Source organism: Mesoplodon mirus (assembly GCF_964341445.2).
Source record: "Mesoplodon mirus genome assembly, chromosome: 10".
In the NCBI taxonomy this organism is placed as follows: domain Eukaryota; kingdom Metazoa; phylum Chordata; class Mammalia; order Artiodactyla; family Ziphiidae; genus Mesoplodon; species Mesoplodon mirus.
The window spans coordinates 31,590,651-31,611,371 of NC_138986.1; the positions used below are offsets into that span (position 1 = coordinate 31,590,651).

The 20,721-nt window shown below is 38.7% G+C and overlaps 1 protein-coding gene across 7 annotated transcripts in view; it reads right to left on the reverse strand.

Moving 5' to 3' along the window:
• AKAP7 (A-kinase anchoring protein 7) overlaps positions 1-17,619 on the reverse strand; it is a 137,664-nt gene extending 120,045 nt beyond the window's left edge. For 6 of the 7 annotated variants that reach the window (XM_082634104.1, XM_082634102.1, XM_082634105.1 and 3 more), the window contains exons 1-3: positions 17,548-17,613; positions 10,727-10,858; positions 1,738-1,877 (exon numbers count right to left, since the gene is read on the reverse strand). In XM_082634104.1, coding sequence (XP_082490230.1) covers positions 1,738-1,877; positions 10,727-10,858; positions 17,548-17,566 — 291 coding nt within the window. In that variant the 5' untranslated portion in view covers positions 17,567-17,613. Of the gene's footprint in view, positions 1-1,737; positions 1,878-10,726; positions 10,859-17,547 lie in introns of all 7 variants that reach the window. The other variant, XM_082634106.1, reaches the window with a different exon arrangement.
• Positions 17,620-20,721: the final 3,102 nt, after the last annotated feature.

Here is a 20,721-nt window from a genome sequence, read left to right on the forward strand (position 1 = left end):
CACTTTCTACAGAACCTCCAAAAAGTTGAGAAGCAGAAACAAAAGCTACAGGGTGAAACAAAGCAGCTTGGGGGGTGAAAACTAAGGGTTGCAAAGAGTTCTCTCATCCCCTCCTCTCATCTTTGCAGCCTGAATCCTGAACTAAGTAGCAGAAGAAAAGAATCTCTCCACCCTCTTTCCCCTTGGTCCCCTTCCCTGCCAGCCCTATCCCAGCACATCACCCCACCAGTCTTCACTGGAGGAGGAGGGAAGCCGGCACAGGGTTGGAAGGGGCTGGGGCAGGCTCAGAGGGGTTGCAGAGCTGCTGCTCTGACCAGCAGGGCCAAGAACAGAAGCAGGCAGGGAGCAAGAGGAAAGGAAGGACCTAAGCAAAGCAACTTAGAGAAGGGCTCACCCAACTTCTACACTTACAGACGCTGGGTGAAACAATCTCTAAGCAAGAAATCAAAAGAAGGAACCTGGCGTCTCTTCCAATCAGAAATCATGTGCCCTTGGGGACATCACGTGGCCTGTTTCACAGGCAGTTTCCTCAGGACCTGGCCTCTGTCTGACTGCTTGCTTAAATAGCACCACCTGTGGCTTCCTGCTCTCTTCTCATTCCCATAGGTACACGTGATCCTAAATCTCAGAGAAAACCTGTCCAAATAACTCGCAAGTATTTTAATATATAATTTCCGATTGCATTAAACACTGCATCAGCTAAACACTTTTAAGGGCTATTTTACTGTTAACCTGCCACTATGTGCCAGTAAAACCAAAGTCTGATTCTTTACTGTATCAAATTCTAAAATCCTGTATTTCTAGGTAATACCATTTCTCTTTTTATGTGTTTTTCTCCCCAACTAAACTGTATCTCACAGACTAGATATTTCCTAGAGTGTCCTAAAAGAATTTATTTTTTTCTTTGATATTTATTTCTTTGATTTCGATTTCATTTGCTTTGATCTTTAAAAATTCACTAGCATTGTGTAGAAACATTCTAGTTAAATAAAGGGAAAAGCAACCTGAAAATATGCCCAGTTAAGAGATCAGAGCCCACAATCAAACAGAAATTCAGATCCAGCTCTTAAGATATATGAAATTGGGCCAAGATAAAAAACAGTCAGTCATCCGAATGAGGTGTTCTTTCCTAAGGCATTTAAATTCCTAACTCACTGCTCTAGAGGTCTTAGATACTGAAGTTTTCTCTCTTAGTCACATATAAGGGTTTCTTAGTGTGGGCCAGTTGGCTGGTCCCATTTTCTATTACTGATGCCACATTAATTTTTCAGACTTTTAATAGATTTCTACCAAGTTTGTCATGCACTATTAAGTTGGTACAACAATGAATAATTTTTAAAGAAACTGCGTTGCAATAATCATTACCATGAACTGGACTAAGCAGCAGGAAATCCCAGTTTACTTTCCCCACAGAGATTTCATAATCTTTTTTTACCAGCTCTCTGCTTCTGAAAGATTCCTCCACTATGATGAACAAACACTTAGAAAGGACCTTGACATGCTACCTGGCAACACTTTTTCAAGCGGCTTTTGCAAAATTATTGTTTAAATATGATTATTTAAATAGTGTTTTTTAAAATTATTGTTTACACATATTCTATATTCCCTGTGTGGCCCAGCTAAAAATGCCACCAAAGACTCTTAAAAGCTAAGAGCAAATAGACTTATGAGCATTTAGTGTACCTTAAATATAATTTAGAATAAACTTAGTAAAAATAATTTTTAAAAAAATAGCACCTCTTTGTTGGTGATCGGAATGGATAGGAAATAGTTGGGTTGATAATCTTTTTGCTTTTTTTTCCTCTTCTTTATTTTATCTTTATTGTTCCATTCATTTTCTTTACTTCTCTCCAAATTTATCTTAGGTACATCAGTGACTAGAGAAGAAAAGTCAAACAACACGTCTAATGCATTTAAACAAAGATAATATAATCAGAAAAAAAACAAGCACTATACAAGTAGCAATCATTCTTAACTGTCATTTTCAAATCTAAAATAGGAATTGGCAAACTCTTCTGCAACAGACCTCATAATAAATATTTTAGGCTTTGCAGATCATACGGTCTTAGTCAAAACTACCCAAGTCTGCTATAGACAAAACACAGATGAATGGGTACAATTGTTTTCTAATAAAAATTTATTTACAAAGCAGATAGATTTGGCCCATGGGCCATGGGTTCACTAACCTCTGATCTAAAGCATAACTAACAACCATCCTCTTCCCCTTGCCACAATTTTCATGATGCTAGGAAAAATCACTTTTTCATCCATCCTGTATATGTATATTTGTAACTTTTACAACAAAACCCCTTGCAGCAGTGCCATTCAAAGTCTGGTTCATGGCCAGTGTCACACTACAAACCATTTGTTCCAGAAACTAAGAGGATGCTTTATAAACTTTCAGAGCAATTAGGCAAAGTAATTTTGTCTGTCAAATTTTGGCTTCTATTTTATAGATCTTTTTCTTTAACACCTTTTTGCTAATAATTCATTGTTTTATTATATTTTACAAAAGTATCAGTCAGCAACATGTAAGAAATTAAAGAAAAAAAAATGGTCCTTGACCATAGATAACTTGAGAAACACTTAGCATGCTTTTCAAGGTCATCTTCAAAAGACATTTCCAACACCCAACAACTCTTATTATGAAGCTATACCCCCAGAAGTAATTTCCAAATCAGCGTGAAATGCCATTGTCTCTTTTACAAATTCTATCAGGGGCTTCCCTACCCATGCAAAACTACCATTAATTTATTTTTCAGGTGTGCCTTCTTGAACAGTAGCTTACTGTTCAAAATACAGTACCTCATAGAGACTTTGAAAAATTCAAATATAATTGTATATTCTGAGGTATGATTTTGGAAAGAGGGAGAGAAGGAGGAAGCACCTTGCTTTACATTCAGTCCTATGAAGTTGGTTTCATCTTTGGGATCAACTCTAACAGACCATAGTGACCAAGAGCACAAGGCCCACGTGCATCTAACTAAACTCCTTATTTTACATATGATGAAAGAGAAGAGAAGAAAAACTTTTTAAAGCAGCTCAATGTCACAGAGTCAAGCCTGGTATCAAGACCTTTTAAAGGTCTCCTTCTAGTGTACTTTCTACTGGAGCAAACTGCTTCCCTCTCGCAGTTCTAGATAAGTACTTACTACTACACACAAAACCAAAGAGCGGAAGGAACTGTCCTTATTCTGTTGTTCTTTGAAATATTAATAGTAAACAATTTTCAAATGAATGCTGCAAATAATACTTTAATGCTAACTTCTAAGAAAAATAGTAGAAAACGTTTAAAATTTAAAAATTAAGAGTTTGTGGGAATAGACATGCTTTCTTTCTAGGACTAACATATCTGTGAGCCCTAGAAAAAGACTTAAGACAGGGGTAAATTAAGAGCAAGTTGATCTGGGTAATAAGTCTGACTGTATCATTATGAGTTAAGGCAAAATTACCCAGTCTGTTTGTGCAACCATTTCTCTACTACATTTCTCAACAATATGCATAATGACTAACATGGTTAAAATGATATATCTTCACAGAGAACACATATTTGAAATATCAATTATTAGCTTCTTTTGTACCTGTGAGCTTGTCAGAACTTTTAAAAAGTTCGTAGCATTCTCTGTATTATGAGCATTATCCGAATTGCTTCATAAGATGCCACTGGGTTTTATTTCCCATGCAGGTTTTTTCATATGGAAAATCAAATCAATACACTGAGCTGCTTATAATTTCAGATATATAAGAAATAGTCCTACCACTGATTGTAGTAACATGAATTAAATGTACTAATTTTAAACAAAAGCCACAAAATATGCTAATGAAGTACCACATATTTTAAATCCATTTCTAAAATACATTCTTAGCCCACCTCCATCTGCTGTTAGGAAACTGGCACTCTGGAAAAGGAAACCATTTTTAACATAATCTGGGCTGGAAGCCTGGCTCTACACACTAGCTGTGTGACCTTAGATAAGTCACATAAATTCTCCTGACCTAAGTTTCCTCCTCTCTAATGTGAGGATAATAATAATAGCTACCTCAGGGCTTCCCTGGTGGCACAGTGGTTGAGAGTCCGCCTGCCGATGAGGGGGGCGCGGGTTCATGCCCCGGTCCGGGAGGATCCCACATGCCGCGGAGAGGCTGGGCCCGTGAGCCATGGCCCCTGAGCCTGCACGTCCGGAGCCTGTGCTCCGCAATGGGAGAGGCCACAACAGTGAGAGGCCCGCGTAACGTAAAAAAAAAAAAAAAGTAATAATAATAATAATAATAGCTACCTCATAGGAACATTTAAACATTGACTTAGGGACTTTCCCTGGTGGTCCAGTGGTTAAGACTCCGTGCTTCCACTGCGGGGGTATCTGACAGTTATCAGCCTATGACTTTGAGTAAAAGTAATCCACAAAAGGAAAAGGGGGAGTGGAAATGGCTGCTGGGAAGACAACCAGCAATGCAGCAGAGGCAGCACTAGATAATGAAAGGGCACTGACCCAAAGACTAGTCTGCCAACAAGCATTTTTCCATCAATTCACTTCATTTCTTTATCTGAGAACTTAAAAATCTGGCCAATCCATGGAGAAATAGCTAATTCTAGGTTTGGGGGATAAAATGTACAAGAGAAGGCTAGAAATTCAAAGACTCCTGGGATCATGTCAGAAGGTCTCTAGAGCCAGTTTGAAAGTTCCCCCACAGGCCAAAGATGAGACAATTTGAACATCAAATGACCATAACAGTAAACTTCTACACAACTTGATTTCTTCAATGATAAACATGCACGCGTGCACGCACACACACACACACACACACACACACAAATGAAAACAAAAGGAGGAGGAGATCTAGAGCTCTCCTAGAAAAGAGACTGAAGAGATGTATCAAATATAATGCATAGACTTTGGTTCCTAAATCAAACCAGCTTTTAAAAAATTACAATACAGGGACTTCCCTGGTGGTGCAGTGGTTAAGAATCCGCCTGCCAATGCAGGGGACATGGGTTCAAGCCCTGGTCTGGGAAGATCCCACATGACGTGGAGCAACTATGCCCGTGCGCCACAACTACTGAGCCTGCGTGCCACAACTACTGAGCCCGCACACCTAGAGCCTGTGCTCCGCAACAAGAGAAGCCACCACAATGAGGAGCCCGAACATCAAAACGAAGAGTAGCCCCCACTCGCTGCAACTAGACCGTGCACAACAACGAAGACCCAACGCAGCCAAAAATAAATAAATAATTGCAATACAATCAGAGAAATATGAATATGACAGGGTATTTGATGACATTAGGAATGACCATTACTTTGCTCACGTAGTAAGGACATTTCAAGGATGCTTACTATTATATGCTTAATAAGATTCCTCATCTTTTAAGGATATACATTATTTACAGAAAAAAGGACCTCTCTGCGATTTACCTCAAAATAATCCAGTGAAGAAGAGGTAATGAATACATGAGGCACATTATACTATTCTACTTTTGAATATGCTTAAAAGTTTCTATAATCAATTTTTTTTTTTTTTTTTCAGTACGCGGGCCTCTCACTGTTGTGGCCTCTCCCGTTGCGGAGCACAGGCTCCGGACGCGCAGGCTCAGCAGCCATGGCTCACGGGCCCAGCCACTCCGCGGCATGCAGCATCCTCCCGGACCGGGGCACGAACCCGTGTCTCCTGCATCGGCAGGCGGACTCCCAACCACTGCGCCACCAGGGAAGCCCTCAATTTTTTTTTTTTTAAACCCAGGAGCATGGGAGGAACAACAGCTGCATAATCTAGTAACTAGGGGTCTCCTCTGGTTCTAGTTTTCTGTGATTTGGAATAAAGGTACCAACTGTTACTACCTGTACTAATTAGGACATTTTATGGTGAAATTAAACAAAGAATGGTGTCCAAACTAATAATCCAGCTGATTTTATAACCTTTAGTTTATCTCAAAATTAACATAGTAGAAATAGAATCCTAAGCCTATAGTCTAGTTTTTCTTTTTTCAAACTGTAAGTATCAATCCACTACTGGGTTATGAAATCACCTTAGAAGATAAAAAAAAAAAGCACTTTTTAATAACTAGAATGGAATGGATTGGAATGGAAAGAAAAGGAAAGCAAAGCAAAGGACAGAATGGTAAACAGTACACTGCTTATGATACATGTATTACTTCGTGAAATTTCAGTTTTTTACATATATATGTATATTGGGTGGCAATGTAAGATCTATTTCTTACTTTGAACATAAGACATACTTTTGCTGTATTTTACTCAATATAACAGTACTAAGAAGAGGAACAGACTTAATAAAACAGTATTTAAAAGACCACTGGAGTGTTCACTATTTTGTTTTATACCTTACCTGTTTAAAACTAAAGTGTCCTCCTGTCTGTAGCTACTCATTTTTGCCATTTCAAATGTTTCATAAGTCCATTTTGCAGATATCCAGAGAAGGAAAATCCTAATCTCTGAAGGTAATAGTTATAATGTGAAATAGGTCTAATAATTCTGGTATCGTGAGGATGACACAGAGTAAAGCCCCCAATTCAGAATGCAACCTCTTGGTAAAAATAAAGAAGTACAGGGTTTTTCTAAATTCCCTTAGTTTCCTCTTATCAATAACTATTAAACTTCCCTCTGAACTGGATTATCTACATTTTTCTTTTCTTAGGCATCACAGACAGGGTTAAGTTTAAAATTATCTGATGTGAGCTGGGCAAAAAAGGGGGAAAGAATTCTGTGAATATTAACTGTTATAGTACAGTTTAATATACCATTATAAGTAGTTTGTCTGTCTTTCTATTTCAGTGAGTCCTGATGATTTATGGTCAACTTGCTAGACACCTGTTTGCATATCTTCTTTGCCTTTCATTTGCACGTTTATTTGTATGGTTTATTTGCAGGTTTATTTGTATGGTTTTCATTTGCAGGTTTATTTGTATGGTTTATTTGCAGGTTTATTTGTATGGTTTATTTGCAGGTTTATTTGTATGGTTTTCATTTGCAGGTTTATTTGTATGGTTTATTTGCAGGTTTATTTGTATGGTTTTCATTTGCAGGTTTATTTGTATGATCAGACTATAAAATCCCTCTTTTCCTTACTGAACTTCATTTTATTTCTAGCTTTTAAATCATAATCTAAGTTCTAAAATACAATTTACTATTATACTTTTTATTTAGTTCATATGAAAATACAATGAGCAAAGTTTTCAAGTAATATCAAGTTTACAATAAAAACATTATAAAGATCAATGACCATAGAAGCAAAATGTAGAAAGCTTTTGGCAATATGCCCTGGATCTTTCACTGGATTATTTAGAGTAACTTTACTGTTTAGCAAAAAAAAAAAAAAAGTATCAGTTGTAGTAGAGCCTGTAAACGCATCCCATACATTTATTACATTTGTTAATTTTCATAATGATTTCAGTAGCCATTTTAATGTGCTCTAATGAATCTGATCTTGTTGACAAAGGCTGTAACTCTCTCATCCATGAGTTGGCTTTTTTTACCTAAAGCACCACATATGTCATTTTATGTAAATTAACTAATTTTCCTAAAGTTTGTTTAATTCCCTCAAAAAACTACAAGGGAATGAATTATGGGAGAAATTAATGTAATGAGGTTAGTCCATCTGTCATTGCTGGTTGATTGTTTTCATACTTGCTGTTAGCCAAAAGGCTGAGAATGAATTCGATTTTGCTTTTATATTCTTTTCCTTTTCTCTTGTTACTTAAGCAGTCAAAATCTTTGAAGTAACCATTCTTAAAACTTCTTAAGTATACAACTTAGAATATTACCTTCTATATTTCATAGAATTACTCTGAATAATCTTTGGCAAATTACTAAAACTTTCCAAAAAAATAATTTACCCCTCTCATTCATTGTGAGGATTAAGTAAATAAATAATAAAGCATTTACTGATGTGCTAGAAGCACTCAATGATATTATTATAAAATACTGCTCTCAAAGGGCACATTTTTTAATATTTAATTCAACAAATATATTTGGGCAAAAAATTTTGGTAAGATTAAATTAATAAAAATTTACGGAGGCAAGTTCATGCCACACACTGCTGTAAGGACAGCATTAACAAATTGAATCTTCCCAACAACCTTATGAGATAACTACCATTATTAAACCAATTTTAGAGATAATGAAAGTAAGCCCAGACACTTGCTCAAAGTACACAATAGAAAAGTGTAGGAGTAAATTTTGTCCCTTGACAGTCTGACTCCACAGCCCTCATTTTTAACCACCTAACTTTAACACTATTAGTGATATATTAGTGGATAGTATCCAAAAAAAAATGAGTTTCTCTAGTTCTCTGTTTACTGAATTGACGAAGCTTACATCTTTAAAAGCAAGTTTCTAACCACAACTAAAAATTTTAATTATATTTTTTCATGAAAAGAATCAAGAGCATTCAGGGACTTCCCTGGTGACACAGTGGTTAAGAACCGCCTGCCAATGCAGGGGACACGGGTTCGAGCCCTGGTCCGGGAAGATCTCACATGCTGCAGAGCAACTAAGCCTGTGTACCACAACTACTGAGCCTGCGCTCTAGAGCCCGCGAGCCACAACTACTGAGCCCGAGTGCCACAACTACTGAAGCCCGTGCGCCTAGAGCCCGTGCTCCGCAACAAGAGAAGCCACCACAATGAGAAGCCCGCGCACCACAGCCAAGAGTAGCCCCCGCTCGCCACAACTAGAGAAAGCCCGCGTGCAGCAACAAAGACCCAATGCAGCTAAAAATGAATAAATAAAAATAAATTTACAAAAAAAAAGAATCAAGAGCATTTATAAAATTTGAAGATTAGAAAAAGGAAAAAAGAAATTGCTCAGAAACCTCCCATCTTAACACAACCACTGTGAATTTTGGTGACAAAGCACCTAAAGTATTTACACAATTGTAAACAAACAGCACATATATTTTCCCCCTACTTTTTCACTTTGCATTTTATATAGGAAATGTTCACTATTACATAGTTTTCAGAAATATTTTCATAATATATAATTCCATACTATGTAGTCTAAAGGCGCTAGTATAGCTTATTCAACCACACGCTAATGGACATTTGGGTTTTCCCCAATATTTTTACTATTTAAAAACACTGTGACACACATATTTATAAATAAAACTTCTTCCCACAAGACTATGTCCTTATAGTAGGAATTCCATGAGTGACTCTACCCCATGTATGAACATTGCTCAAGATCCCAACAAACTCCATTCTAAAAGGACTATAACAGTACATTGTCAGAAGCCATGTAGATATAACATTAAAATCACTGAGTATTATTTGTAAGAGATATTGCCAATCTGATAAGTTACAATTGTATTTTGACGCGCATCCTTTGATACTTATGAAGTTGAATAATTTTCCATATATTTGTTTACTGAGTTTTATCTTTTATACCCTTTGCCAGATACCAATTATTTTTTATTATTTGGGACAAATATTTGCCTTAAGTCCTTTCACAATAAAATTTGAAATATGCATTACAGGCTTCCCCAATAAATTACAGAAAGGTACAGGATATAATTTACCCTTTTTTTAAAATTGACTCAGGACAATCACTTACTTGGTATACCAAGTACTGAGATTCAATCTTTATTTGATACACATTTTTCTGTTACAAAATTTTTTTCCAGGTAAAGGGAGGTTTCAATTGATACTTTAAAATACTTAAGATTCAAAGTATTTTTTAATATACTACTTAATAGTATTAGCTAATGAATAAGGAATAAAATGATAATTTCCCATATCTCTAAAATCTTCAATAATTATAAGTTAGACCTAGAATTCTGTGAGGTAAAATAAGGATTACAGTAATTTCAATGAGGAGAGCTGAATGCCACATTTAGGAGAGACATGTGACTAAAAAAAAAAAAAATCACTTAAGTACTCTGTTTTGAACCTTGATTTAAGTGTGGCTTCATAGTTAAGGGCTGTGATTATCTTAAGAGAGTAGAGTTAATTAAACTAAAGCTCTCCACAAATTTTTACACTCTGTGGGAAGCATACTAAGTTATTCCTATCAGCAGTAGAATGAAAGACTCTCCATTGCACGCTCCCACTCAACTTTCAGAGGCAGGATTCACAGCAACCTCAAACCTCTGGATGGTTTACTGGGTTTCTAACCAATTGACCAACGACCCTTCCCCTTGTAAAGAGAACAGACCCATCCAGGTCCAGGTCAGCAACTCACTAATGCTGGATTCTCTCCCAGAAAACATTCAACCTATAGGGCCAAAGGTGTGGCTCAGGTTGTACTGCTTCCTCAACATTTCTGAAAGATTTTCTTTTTACATACATTTGTATATTTTATTTCATATATATATTTATTTATTTTACTTACCTTTATTTATATTTTTATGTATTTATTTATATTCCAATACATATCATTTTGGCCAGTAAACATCTGTTAGATGAATGGGCACTGCTGAATTAGCAGTAGGTCCAGAATAACTGAGGTGGTTATAAACCATGGAATGTTGTGGCCCATTGTTTTCTGAAGTAGCTCATAAACTACAGAATGATCTGGCCCCAAATTCTGTGAGACACGCCTTAATATTATCTGTGATAGTTGTATCAATAGACTACCAACAGACAATTATTAATTAACAACCCAAACTCAAAAACATGACAAGTACTTAAGGTGAAGTAATTATTAAGAAAAAAATATATGTATCCCTAAATTTACTATTCATTGCTTCTAAACACATATTTATTTAATAAAGTACTTACTTCCACAATCATCTATAATATCGATAGTAGCAAACGGCAAATCTACCAGAGAATCCACTGTGTTGGCTTCAAATTCTTCCGACATTTCCCTCTTACTTGACACATTTTCACACTCATTGGAATGTATTTCTCCTTTAACATCACAAAAAGAAAAGTATATTATTTTATTTATTTTAACTCATATCCTAAGCTAAAATAACTCAACTAACTGAACTCAATATAAATTAACATCTGTTAAGAAATGCTAAAACCGGTATTCAAATATATTGTACAGCTATTTATATAAATATATATACCATATTCTCCATTTTTATAAATGCATTTTTATGTTAAACAGCTTTAATAATTTTCTGAAGCACAGTACTCAACTCAGGGTTAAATGAAGTTGAGTTAATCAACAAGCCTCAAGATCCTTTATAGCTGCATTTTCTTAATTCTAAAACTACAGTTTTTCACATACCTTTTGAAAACAAGCCAACAAGGTTTTGGCAGTCTTTTCCATGTTTATTTTTTAACAATATCACTTATCTGTTCTCATCTGTACAAGCTCTGACTTTTACTTTTTTCTTCATAAAGACTTTAAAATTTTTTTCTCTCCATTATTATATTAACATTGGAAATTCAAACATTAAAAATACATAGCTCTAAATACGCTTTTCTAGAAATTCAGTGGTTAAAAAGCAAAAAGATCTTACAGTTTCCCGACAGCTCTCCCATGGATACATATTAATATTAGAGCCGCATTTCACATTTGGTCCTTGTTTTGTTTTGTTTTTATGGGTGGAACAATCATATGCATTGGGAGGAGGTTAAGGGAAAGAGGGTGTCTGTTCAAACTGATAGAATCAATTGCTAAATTTATCAGTAGGTGGTCTCCCCAGTACTATTATTCTCCATGCTTTTATTGACAGACACAAATGTTGTTTGAACTAGAATTGAACAAAATACTGGGATACTTATCTAATTTCTACTCTATATATTGAGTAAAGATTAATTTACCACTAACAATATTAAAGAAGTCATTTATTTCATTCTGCTGTAATCCTCTATTTTCATATATCAGGCCTTAAAAAAACACACTTCATTAAGAATATGGCTTCAATATACAAGATAATAAATATCCTGATAGGTCATAGCTAACATAAACCAAAAAAACTAAATTTTTATTGCAATTTGGGTAATCTCTAATATTACTTACACACACACACCCCTATTTTCTAGATAAAAGCAAAAAATGACAATAAAACCTTTTTGTTGTTGCTTTTTGTATATCAGCTAATCATGTTCAATACCACAACCAAAAAAATTAATAGTACATTCTTAATAATGCTATTTATTTATATTACAGTTCAAACCTTATTGAGTATGAGTGCCTGGAACGCAGGTGTTCAACAAATGTTAGTTTACTCTAAATCGAATCAAACTCACAACTATTTGAAACATGTGAGAACAAGTAAATGTTTCCTTTCTATGTTTACACTTGCATTGAAAAATACAAATGCAGCTTATATTTAAACAAAAGTTTTAATAGATCAACAACATAACTTTATATTTTGGGGCACATGCAGCTATGCAGAAAATATCATCACTGACCACGTAGCTTACACTTAAAAGCTAGCAACAAAGAGTATTTGTGCACTTACAAGTGCACAAAGCTGAATGAAAATATGGACAAAATGAAATAAACCCAACTTTTGTTTTTCTATTTTAACCTAAGAACTTAGTAATAAATTCTAAGGATCTAATGTACAGCATAGTGACTAGAGTTAATAATACTGTACTGTATACTTGAAATTTGCTGAGAGTAGATCTTAAGCATTTTCACCAAAAAAAAAAAAGTGAAATGTGGATGTGTTAATTAACTTGACTGTGCCAATCATCTCACAATGTGTACTTATATCAAATCATCGCGCTGTACACTTTAAATATATACAGTCTTATTTGCCAATTGTACCTCAGTAAAGCTGGGGAGGGGAGAAATTAGTGATATTAAATTGGCCCATTTAACAGTGACATCTCAATACTAGCTCCAAAGTGCCACTTGGAAATATACTGGATTCTTGGCAATATGTGGAATGGGGAAGGAAGGCTGAATTCTATGCTCACATTCTGAAGGCAAGATGAAGAATTAAATAACATGATGAATTAAATTTAGTCATTTTTTTAAATGAAAAATGTTGTTGAAACAATTTAATGTTTACTTTATCTTAACCAATTAATCAACAACAATTAGAGAACAAGTGCTATGTGGATCTCTCTGGCTATACCAAAAGGACAATCGAGCAGTGACAATGGTAATAGTGGTGTTTGGGTAACATGCAAGGCAAGCTGGCTACTATAAAAGAAAGGGTTGGGGACTAGAAATCAGGAGACAGGGACTTCCCTGGTGGTCTACTGGTTAAGGTTCTGTGCTCCCAATGCAGGGGGCCCAGGTTCAATCCCTGGTCAGGGAGCTAGATCCCGTATGCCACAACTGAAGATCCCACGTGCTGCAACTAAAGATCCCAGATGCCTCAACTAAAGATCCCGCACGTGGCAACGAAGATCTCCCGTGCCGCAGCTAAGACCCAGCACAGCCAAATAAATAATTTTTTTTTTTTTTTTTTTTTTTTTTTTTGCGGTACGCGGGCCTCTCACTGTTGTGGCCTCTCCTGTTGCAGAGCACAGGCTCCGGGCGCACAGGCTCAGCGGCCATGGCTCACCGGCCCAGCCGCTCGGAGGCATGTGGGATCTTCCCGGACCGGGGCACGAACCCGTGTCCCCTGCATCGGCAGGCGGACTCTCAACCACTGTGCCGCCAGGGAAGCCCAATAAATATTTTTTAAAAAAATCAGGAGACAGATATTCTAGTATTAGACCTGCCACTCACTTGTGATCCTGGGCAAGTCGTGTGAATTCTCTAGGCCCTAGTAGTTATCTCATCTATTAGATGACAAGGTTGTCCTAGTTGACAAATTCTAAAGCTTGGTCATACATTAGAATCACCTAAAGAGCTTTTTTTAAATGATCAACATCTGGGTCTCACCCCAGGCCACCTAAATCAGAATCTCTGGAAATGAGGCCAGCCTCTTGTACTTTTATAAAGCCTCGCAGGGTGACTCTAACGTGCAATGAAGTTTGAAAACCACTGCTCCCCTTTCACTTATTCCATACCTTGATTCTATGCCAGACTAAGAAATTATGTTAACAGTTGAGAACAATCAACTTAAAAGTAAAAACTCTGATTAATCGTCTACTGGCAGGGAAAACGTTCCTGATGACCAGCTCAGGGCTGAGTGAGGTAATCCAATCTCTTTCCACGTACAATCACAGCATGAATACATCATGTTATAGATGTCCACTTACATGTCTTCTCCATTAGACTCTAAGCTAAAGTGACCAGACAATTTACGGCCCAAACCAGGGCTCCTTTGAAAAGTGAAAGGGGGAACTTTTCAAATTACACCCCTATCTGTCTGTATGGTCACCCTACTCTAAGTTCTTTAAGTGCTATGTCTTATCCTCCTTTGATTCCTCAATGCCTAGCACAGTGTCCAACTCACAGGAGGTGCTCAATACACTTGTACTGAACAACAAAGGTAAGTACCCATTTGGGAGTGGTTAATAAATTACTCAAGCTCCATGGCCACACAGCTATCTCAGTGCTCCTAAAAAATAACTCCTGGTGTTTAATGGCATCCTTAGCACATCACAGATTCATTTTCACAGGGTAAATGATATTCTATTTGACATAAAAATAAAAATTGAAGTATAACACGACTTGCTCAACATCATTCCCCATCTTGTTAAAATAAAGTACATGTAAACTCTTGAAGCTTGGGATTAACATACACAGACAACTATATATAAAATAGATAACCAACAAGGACCTACTGTATAGCACAAGGAACTCTACTCAATATTCTGTAATAACCTATAAGGGTGAAGAATCTGAAAAAGAATGAATATATGTATATGTATAACTGAATCATTTTGCTGCACACCTGAAACTAACACAACATTGTAAATCAACTATATGCCAATAAAATGTTTTTTAAAAGATTTTTTTTTATTTTAAAATAAATAAATAAACTCTTGAGTGCAATGGTATGTCAAAATCAACAAGCGTCTAGAACTTGAAATACAAACTTTGTTCTATTAAATTACAGAGTAGTTGAAAACCTTTTTGTAGATATGAATTATTGACTCAGAAAAAAGAGAATACCACTTTCAAGTAACTCTTGAAAGAACTGCTGGCCATTCTATAGAACAATGTTTCTCAGCAGGGCTCATATCTGGAAGCCTTCCTCCAGTTCTCTAAGCTCTAGTGTTTGGGCAAAGGCTGGCAGACCTGAATTAAACACAGCCATCATAACTACACTTTCTTTTACAGAAGTGCAAATATTTTGCTTTGGGAAAACTGCCTTAAAATAACCAACCTTTAAATAAAGCATTTAAACTGTAAATTCACCATTTTAAGTACTTAAAATCTGGTCTAACTATAGTTAAAATAAAATTCTATCTTTTATACAAATCCAAATAATAGTAACACAGCTAAGTGCATTAATACTAAAAGACAGGTGAAACTGGTTAACTACTACTAGTAACAACGGCTAACATTTGAGCACGTTTCTATGCCAGGCACAGCTGGAAGCACTTTACAGACAGTAACTCATTTCACCATGCTATCAGGGAGAACTCTTATTATACTCATTTTACACCCTAGCCGATTAAGTAATCTGCCTCAGGTTACAGCTGTAGGTCTTGGGGCTAGAATTTGAATCCAGTTACTCAACGGCCAAAACCCACCCTTTCCAGCAACATGCACTTCTGGAAAGTTCACATACGCGGTTTATAGCACTGTAAACTGAGGCAATCCTTTCAGAAAGCAATCAGGAGCCATGAAAATTTTCTTCTTACCCCAACAGATACCAGATACATATCTGGGAGTCTATCATACTTGCTAAAATAGATTCACCTCAGCTCTGTTTAAACAAAAAAGAAAAAGTTTAACAACTTAAATGCCTAATAATAGGGAAATGGTTAAACAAAGGATACTCACTATAATGACAACTAAGAATAATGGCTAGGAAGACTACAACAGCTGAAAAAAGTTCATAACAAATACAGGATTCCCTGCTATCTGAAAGCAAGAGCCTTCCTACAAAAACTTTTGTAAGCCAAAATGATGTCAAGTGAAGAAGCAATTATCTTTGGTTGAAAAATCCTTTTAGGATTTCTTTTGATTAGTGAAAACAGGTGCTAATGGAGGTCTTTCGTAAATGTAAAAGCAAAGTGACATAATGTGAACTTTTGAAAAGCAGGGGATACCTGTACTGACCTTTTGAAAAGCAGATATAAGACTACTTATGCACTTGCACTATGTTTACGATTATATATGAAAAGGCTGACATACCTGCACTCAATATATTTCTGCTATTCAAACGTTTTAAACAGAATTAATATTACTTTTATAAGAAAACAATGCACACATTTAAAATATATTATAAAACCATACACGAAGTATACACTAATATTCAAATTTAGGTGCACTTCAGCAAATGCCTTCATCAAAGACAGACCAATAGAAGAGAAAAAGGATAGTCTGTCCTTTGTCACACAAAATGTAAGTTTCCTATTTGGATAACCAAGTACAACTTTACTGAGCAAGATTCTCTTTTATTCACTCTGCTAGGTATATAGTAGGTATATTCCCCAAGAACCAGTAGAAAGGGTCAATCCCATCATCCATGTCAGTCCTGACCTGGCTACTAAAAATAGAAACATCTTACAGCTGGAGAAATGTTGAGAGCGGTCAACAAGTCACCTGACCTCCATGCTTTGGTTTCCACATCTTTAAAAAAGAAACTAAAGTATAACCCAAATTACTAGAGAGTAATGGACCTAAGTTAATAATATCTGAAAAGGAATGTAAGAAGACAGTAAACTCCACAAACATCTTAAAAGTACGCCGTCAGCGTCTTCAGTTGCAAGGTCAGACACTAAAGGAGCTGGGGTGTGAATCCTTTCTCTTTGACACGGACAATCCCCTACAGGCCCCCCTTTAAAAATGCATCTCAAAAACTCCCGCCCTCAGCATCCACCTACAAGGTCTTCATCATTTCATTCCCTCAACAACTGTAAACATAGTGACACTAGTTAATGGCTATTGCATAACATTTTAACATTTTCATGCTTTTTATATCGTTTCATGCGTTTATATTATAAAAACCTCACAGAAGAGCACCTTTCCTCTAATTGGCTTGTTGGTCCCTTTCACCAAAAGTCCAACCCCTAACCCGCTCTACCCACAAAGTTCAGTCCACAGCAAATGCCGACCTAAACTGGAAATCAATTCTGGCGCCAGTTTAAAGAGGTCATTTCCACACCTAGAATAAAATCCTAGAAGGAAACCCCAAGTGTAGTGGTTCAAGTCTTTGATTGTTTGTGATAAAGCATAAAAACTGAGCTTTTTCTAGGTTTGCCGACCACGCAATAACACCGTCGGAGGGTGTGTGAAGGAATCAGGTTTCTAAAAGGTCATAAGATCTTCGGGAAAGAAAAGTGAAACTTAGCGTGGGTTCACACCCCCGGCCTCCAAAACGCTTGCTTACAAGCAGCACTGATCACAACCCGGTTGCACTGGGCTCCTCGCGGCTACAGGATTCCCGCGCTGAGCGAGGAGAAGAGCCCCCGAGCTGAGCAGGCGTGGGGTCGCGCTCCAAGCGCTAGGGGCGCAAGGTGGGGCGAGGCCGGGCCCTCCCCGAGGCCGAGCGCCGAGCGGGGCCCACGCCCCCGGGCTCCGGTCACCCCACCCGGCCCGCTCGGCTGCCCGGGCTCACCGGCTCCGGTGCGCTCCATAGTGCTGGCGTTGGCTGGCTGCAGGTCTCTGCAGGCGGCTGCGGCCTGGAGCTACGACCTGAGGCCAGCTCGGAGGCCGGGGCGGGGCCGCGGGGCGCGAAGGCGGGGCTGGGGGCGGTAGCCGGGGAGGGCGGCGGGGACTCGGGCCGAGGCGGCCAGGCCTGCGAAGGCGGCGAGCCTCCAGAGCCGCAGTCCCCGCAGAAGCTGCATGCCCATGCCGGGAGCCGGGAACGAGCGGAAGGGGCCGACCCGCTGCGGCTGCGGTACCGGATTCCGGCCAGCGACGCGGGCCCGGCGCGGGGAGGGCGGGGGCCTCCTCTCTGCGCTGCGACGCTCCGCCCCCGCTCCCGGCCGGGGCCCCCTGCAGCCTTTGGCGGCGCTCAGAAATCTCCAGTGGCACGGCCTTTACCATCCACCAAGTTTGGAGGGGTGAGGTTGGGCCTGGGCTGAAAGCGTTCCCCGATCTTGAGGATCCATGTGTTTAGGGTTTTTTTTGCGGCACGCGGGCCTCTCACTGTTGTGGCCTCTCCCGTTGCGGAGCACAGGCTCTGGACGCGCAGGCTCAGCGGCCATGGCTCACGGGCCCAGCCGCTCCGCGGCATGTGGGATCTTCCCGGACCGGGGCACGAACCCGTGTCCCCTGCATCGGCAGGCGGACTCTCAAGCACTGAGCCACCAGGGAAGCCCCATGTGTTTAGTTTTAAAAAGGGCTTTCAAAACACAGAGTTGTGATTTAAAAATATTTGGGAAGAGCGAAATGTATAGGAACAAGACCTTGTCCATCTGTATAATTAGATAATTTACTTTGCTTTAAAGAAAAAAAACCCAAATTGTGGCGATATCTCAAAGTTTTAACAATGGTTTCACGCCTAGAAATTAAATGGAAAGCAGCTACTGGTGTTTGTAGGGTAAAGCACTAATACGAATAAAATGGGAGAAAAAAACAATTTAGTTAATTAATAAAAAAAGAACTTTTGAGTTTGGGTCAGAATTGTACTGTAGTTTTCTTTTAAGTGTAAAGAAGCCATGCAGTAAGAAAATGAGGTACATCGCTCAACAAATTAATGTGCCCTATTTTGCAAATGATAACACTTATCTTTTTTTTTTTAATTTTTGGCTGTGTTGGGTCTTCGTTGCTGCGCGGGCTTTCTCTAGTTGCGGTGAGTGGGGGTTACTCTTCATTGCAGTGCACGGACTTCTCACTGCGGTGGCTTCTCTTGTTGTGGAGCACGGGCTCTAGGCGCGCGGGCTTCAGTAGTTGTGGCTCGCGGGCTCTAGAGCACAGGCTCAGTAGTTGTGGCGCACGGGCTTAGTTGCTCTGCGGCATGTGGGATCTTCCCGGTCCAGGGATTGAACTCGTGTTCCCTGCATTGGCAGGCGGATTCTTTTTTTTTTTTTTTTTTAATTTATTTATTTCATTTATTTTATTTTTGGCTGGATTGGGTCTTCATTGCTGCATGAAGGCTTTCTCTAGTTGTGGCGAGCGGGGGCTACTCTTTGTTGTGGTGCGCGGGCTTCTCATTGCAGTGGCTTTTCTTGTTGCAGAGCATGTGCTCTAGGAGCACGGGCTCAGTATTTGTGGCTCGTGGGCTCCAGAGCACAGGCTCAGTATTTGTGGAGCATGGGCTTAGTTGCTTCACGGCATGTGGGATCTTCCCACACCAGGGCTCGAACCCATGTCCCCTGCATTGGCAGGCGGATTCTTAACCACTGCACAACCAGGGAAGCCCTGGCAGGCGGATTCTTAACCACTGCACCACCAGGGAAGTCCCAGATAACACTTACCTTGAATACATCCTAGAATGGAGATGGAAGCAAGGACCTCACTCAGCCACAATAGTTGACATCAAAACCATACACAAGAAGTCATAAAGCTTGTTACCCTAAAATAATTCTAGCAAGTTGGGTATCTGGTTTGCACACCCATAGCAATTATGGGCTGATTGGAGAGGGACAACAGATTCCTCTAAAATCTACTCCGTCCTGAGGGTGTGCAGGTGAAATCAGACAAGTCTTTTCCTTAAGGAGCCGGTCACCTAATAGCAGAGAAAGAAACATGAGTAAATTGCAATAGGTAATACACTAAAAGAAAAAAAAAAGGAATCCACAGTCAACATTGAAGGGGATCAAAATATGCCACTTTAGCGTTAAGATAATTTTTGGAGGCAACTGAGAAACGGCAGATACTGAAGAACTCTCTGCCCTCCCCTTTCTGCCTAATAGCGGGGCATCAGTTTTACTTTGTGAAGGTGACGTAAATTTCCACTTGTAAAGGCAGTGTAGGCACAGGGTCCTAACCACTGGACCGCTAGGGAATTCCCGTGAAGGCACAGACTGTTTTAAAAGTGTTTGTTTGCCCAAGTGCATAGAGGTTATTCAATGAACAGTTGTTGAATGAATGAATAAAAGTTTTATAACCATCAGACCTGTACTGGTATTTGTTAAAAAAAAGAAAGCAACACACCCAAATAAATTTCAAAAAAAGAAAGAATGTCATGGGTAATCTTAATGTCCCAAAGCTTCACCAGCTTGAGGCTAAAAATCAGTTGATATTAACACTAATACCTAAATCTGGATAGCTAAATTAACCTATTTGCTCAGGCCAGAACTCCAGCCCCTAATGAAACCCCTCCAAAATACATCTAGGGTTCTATACTGTGCCTGACATCACTAATGAATCTTCCAGGCTGCCACCATGCCCAGTCCTTGTCTCACTGGTCCAGTTTCCTTTCCAGAAAGTCCTCTGTCCACACCAGACATCAGCTGATTGGTGGTTCACTTGGTCATGATGGATCTTCTCAGTCCTCAGGATGACAGTCTCTTGCAAATGAATAGACCAATTCCTCCACCACATGTTACACTTCTTAGTGCATAGGGCACAGTGACTGATGCCAGGAAAATTATTTGGACCTCTGAGAGATGCAGAATTCATGGAGATAACATGTTCCTTTTGTTAAAAATGAAACAACAAGCCAAAAATGGAGTCACTTCTGCTAAGCCCCACGTCACCAGAGACTTATAGTTTCTATTCTCCCAGAAATGGAATCTTAAACCAGTCAATTAGGAATCGTCTGATCAGCACTAGTTAGGTAATCTGCCTGATAGACCCCTGCCTTCCCCTAAAGGGAAGTAACCTTGCAATAACGAACCCAATC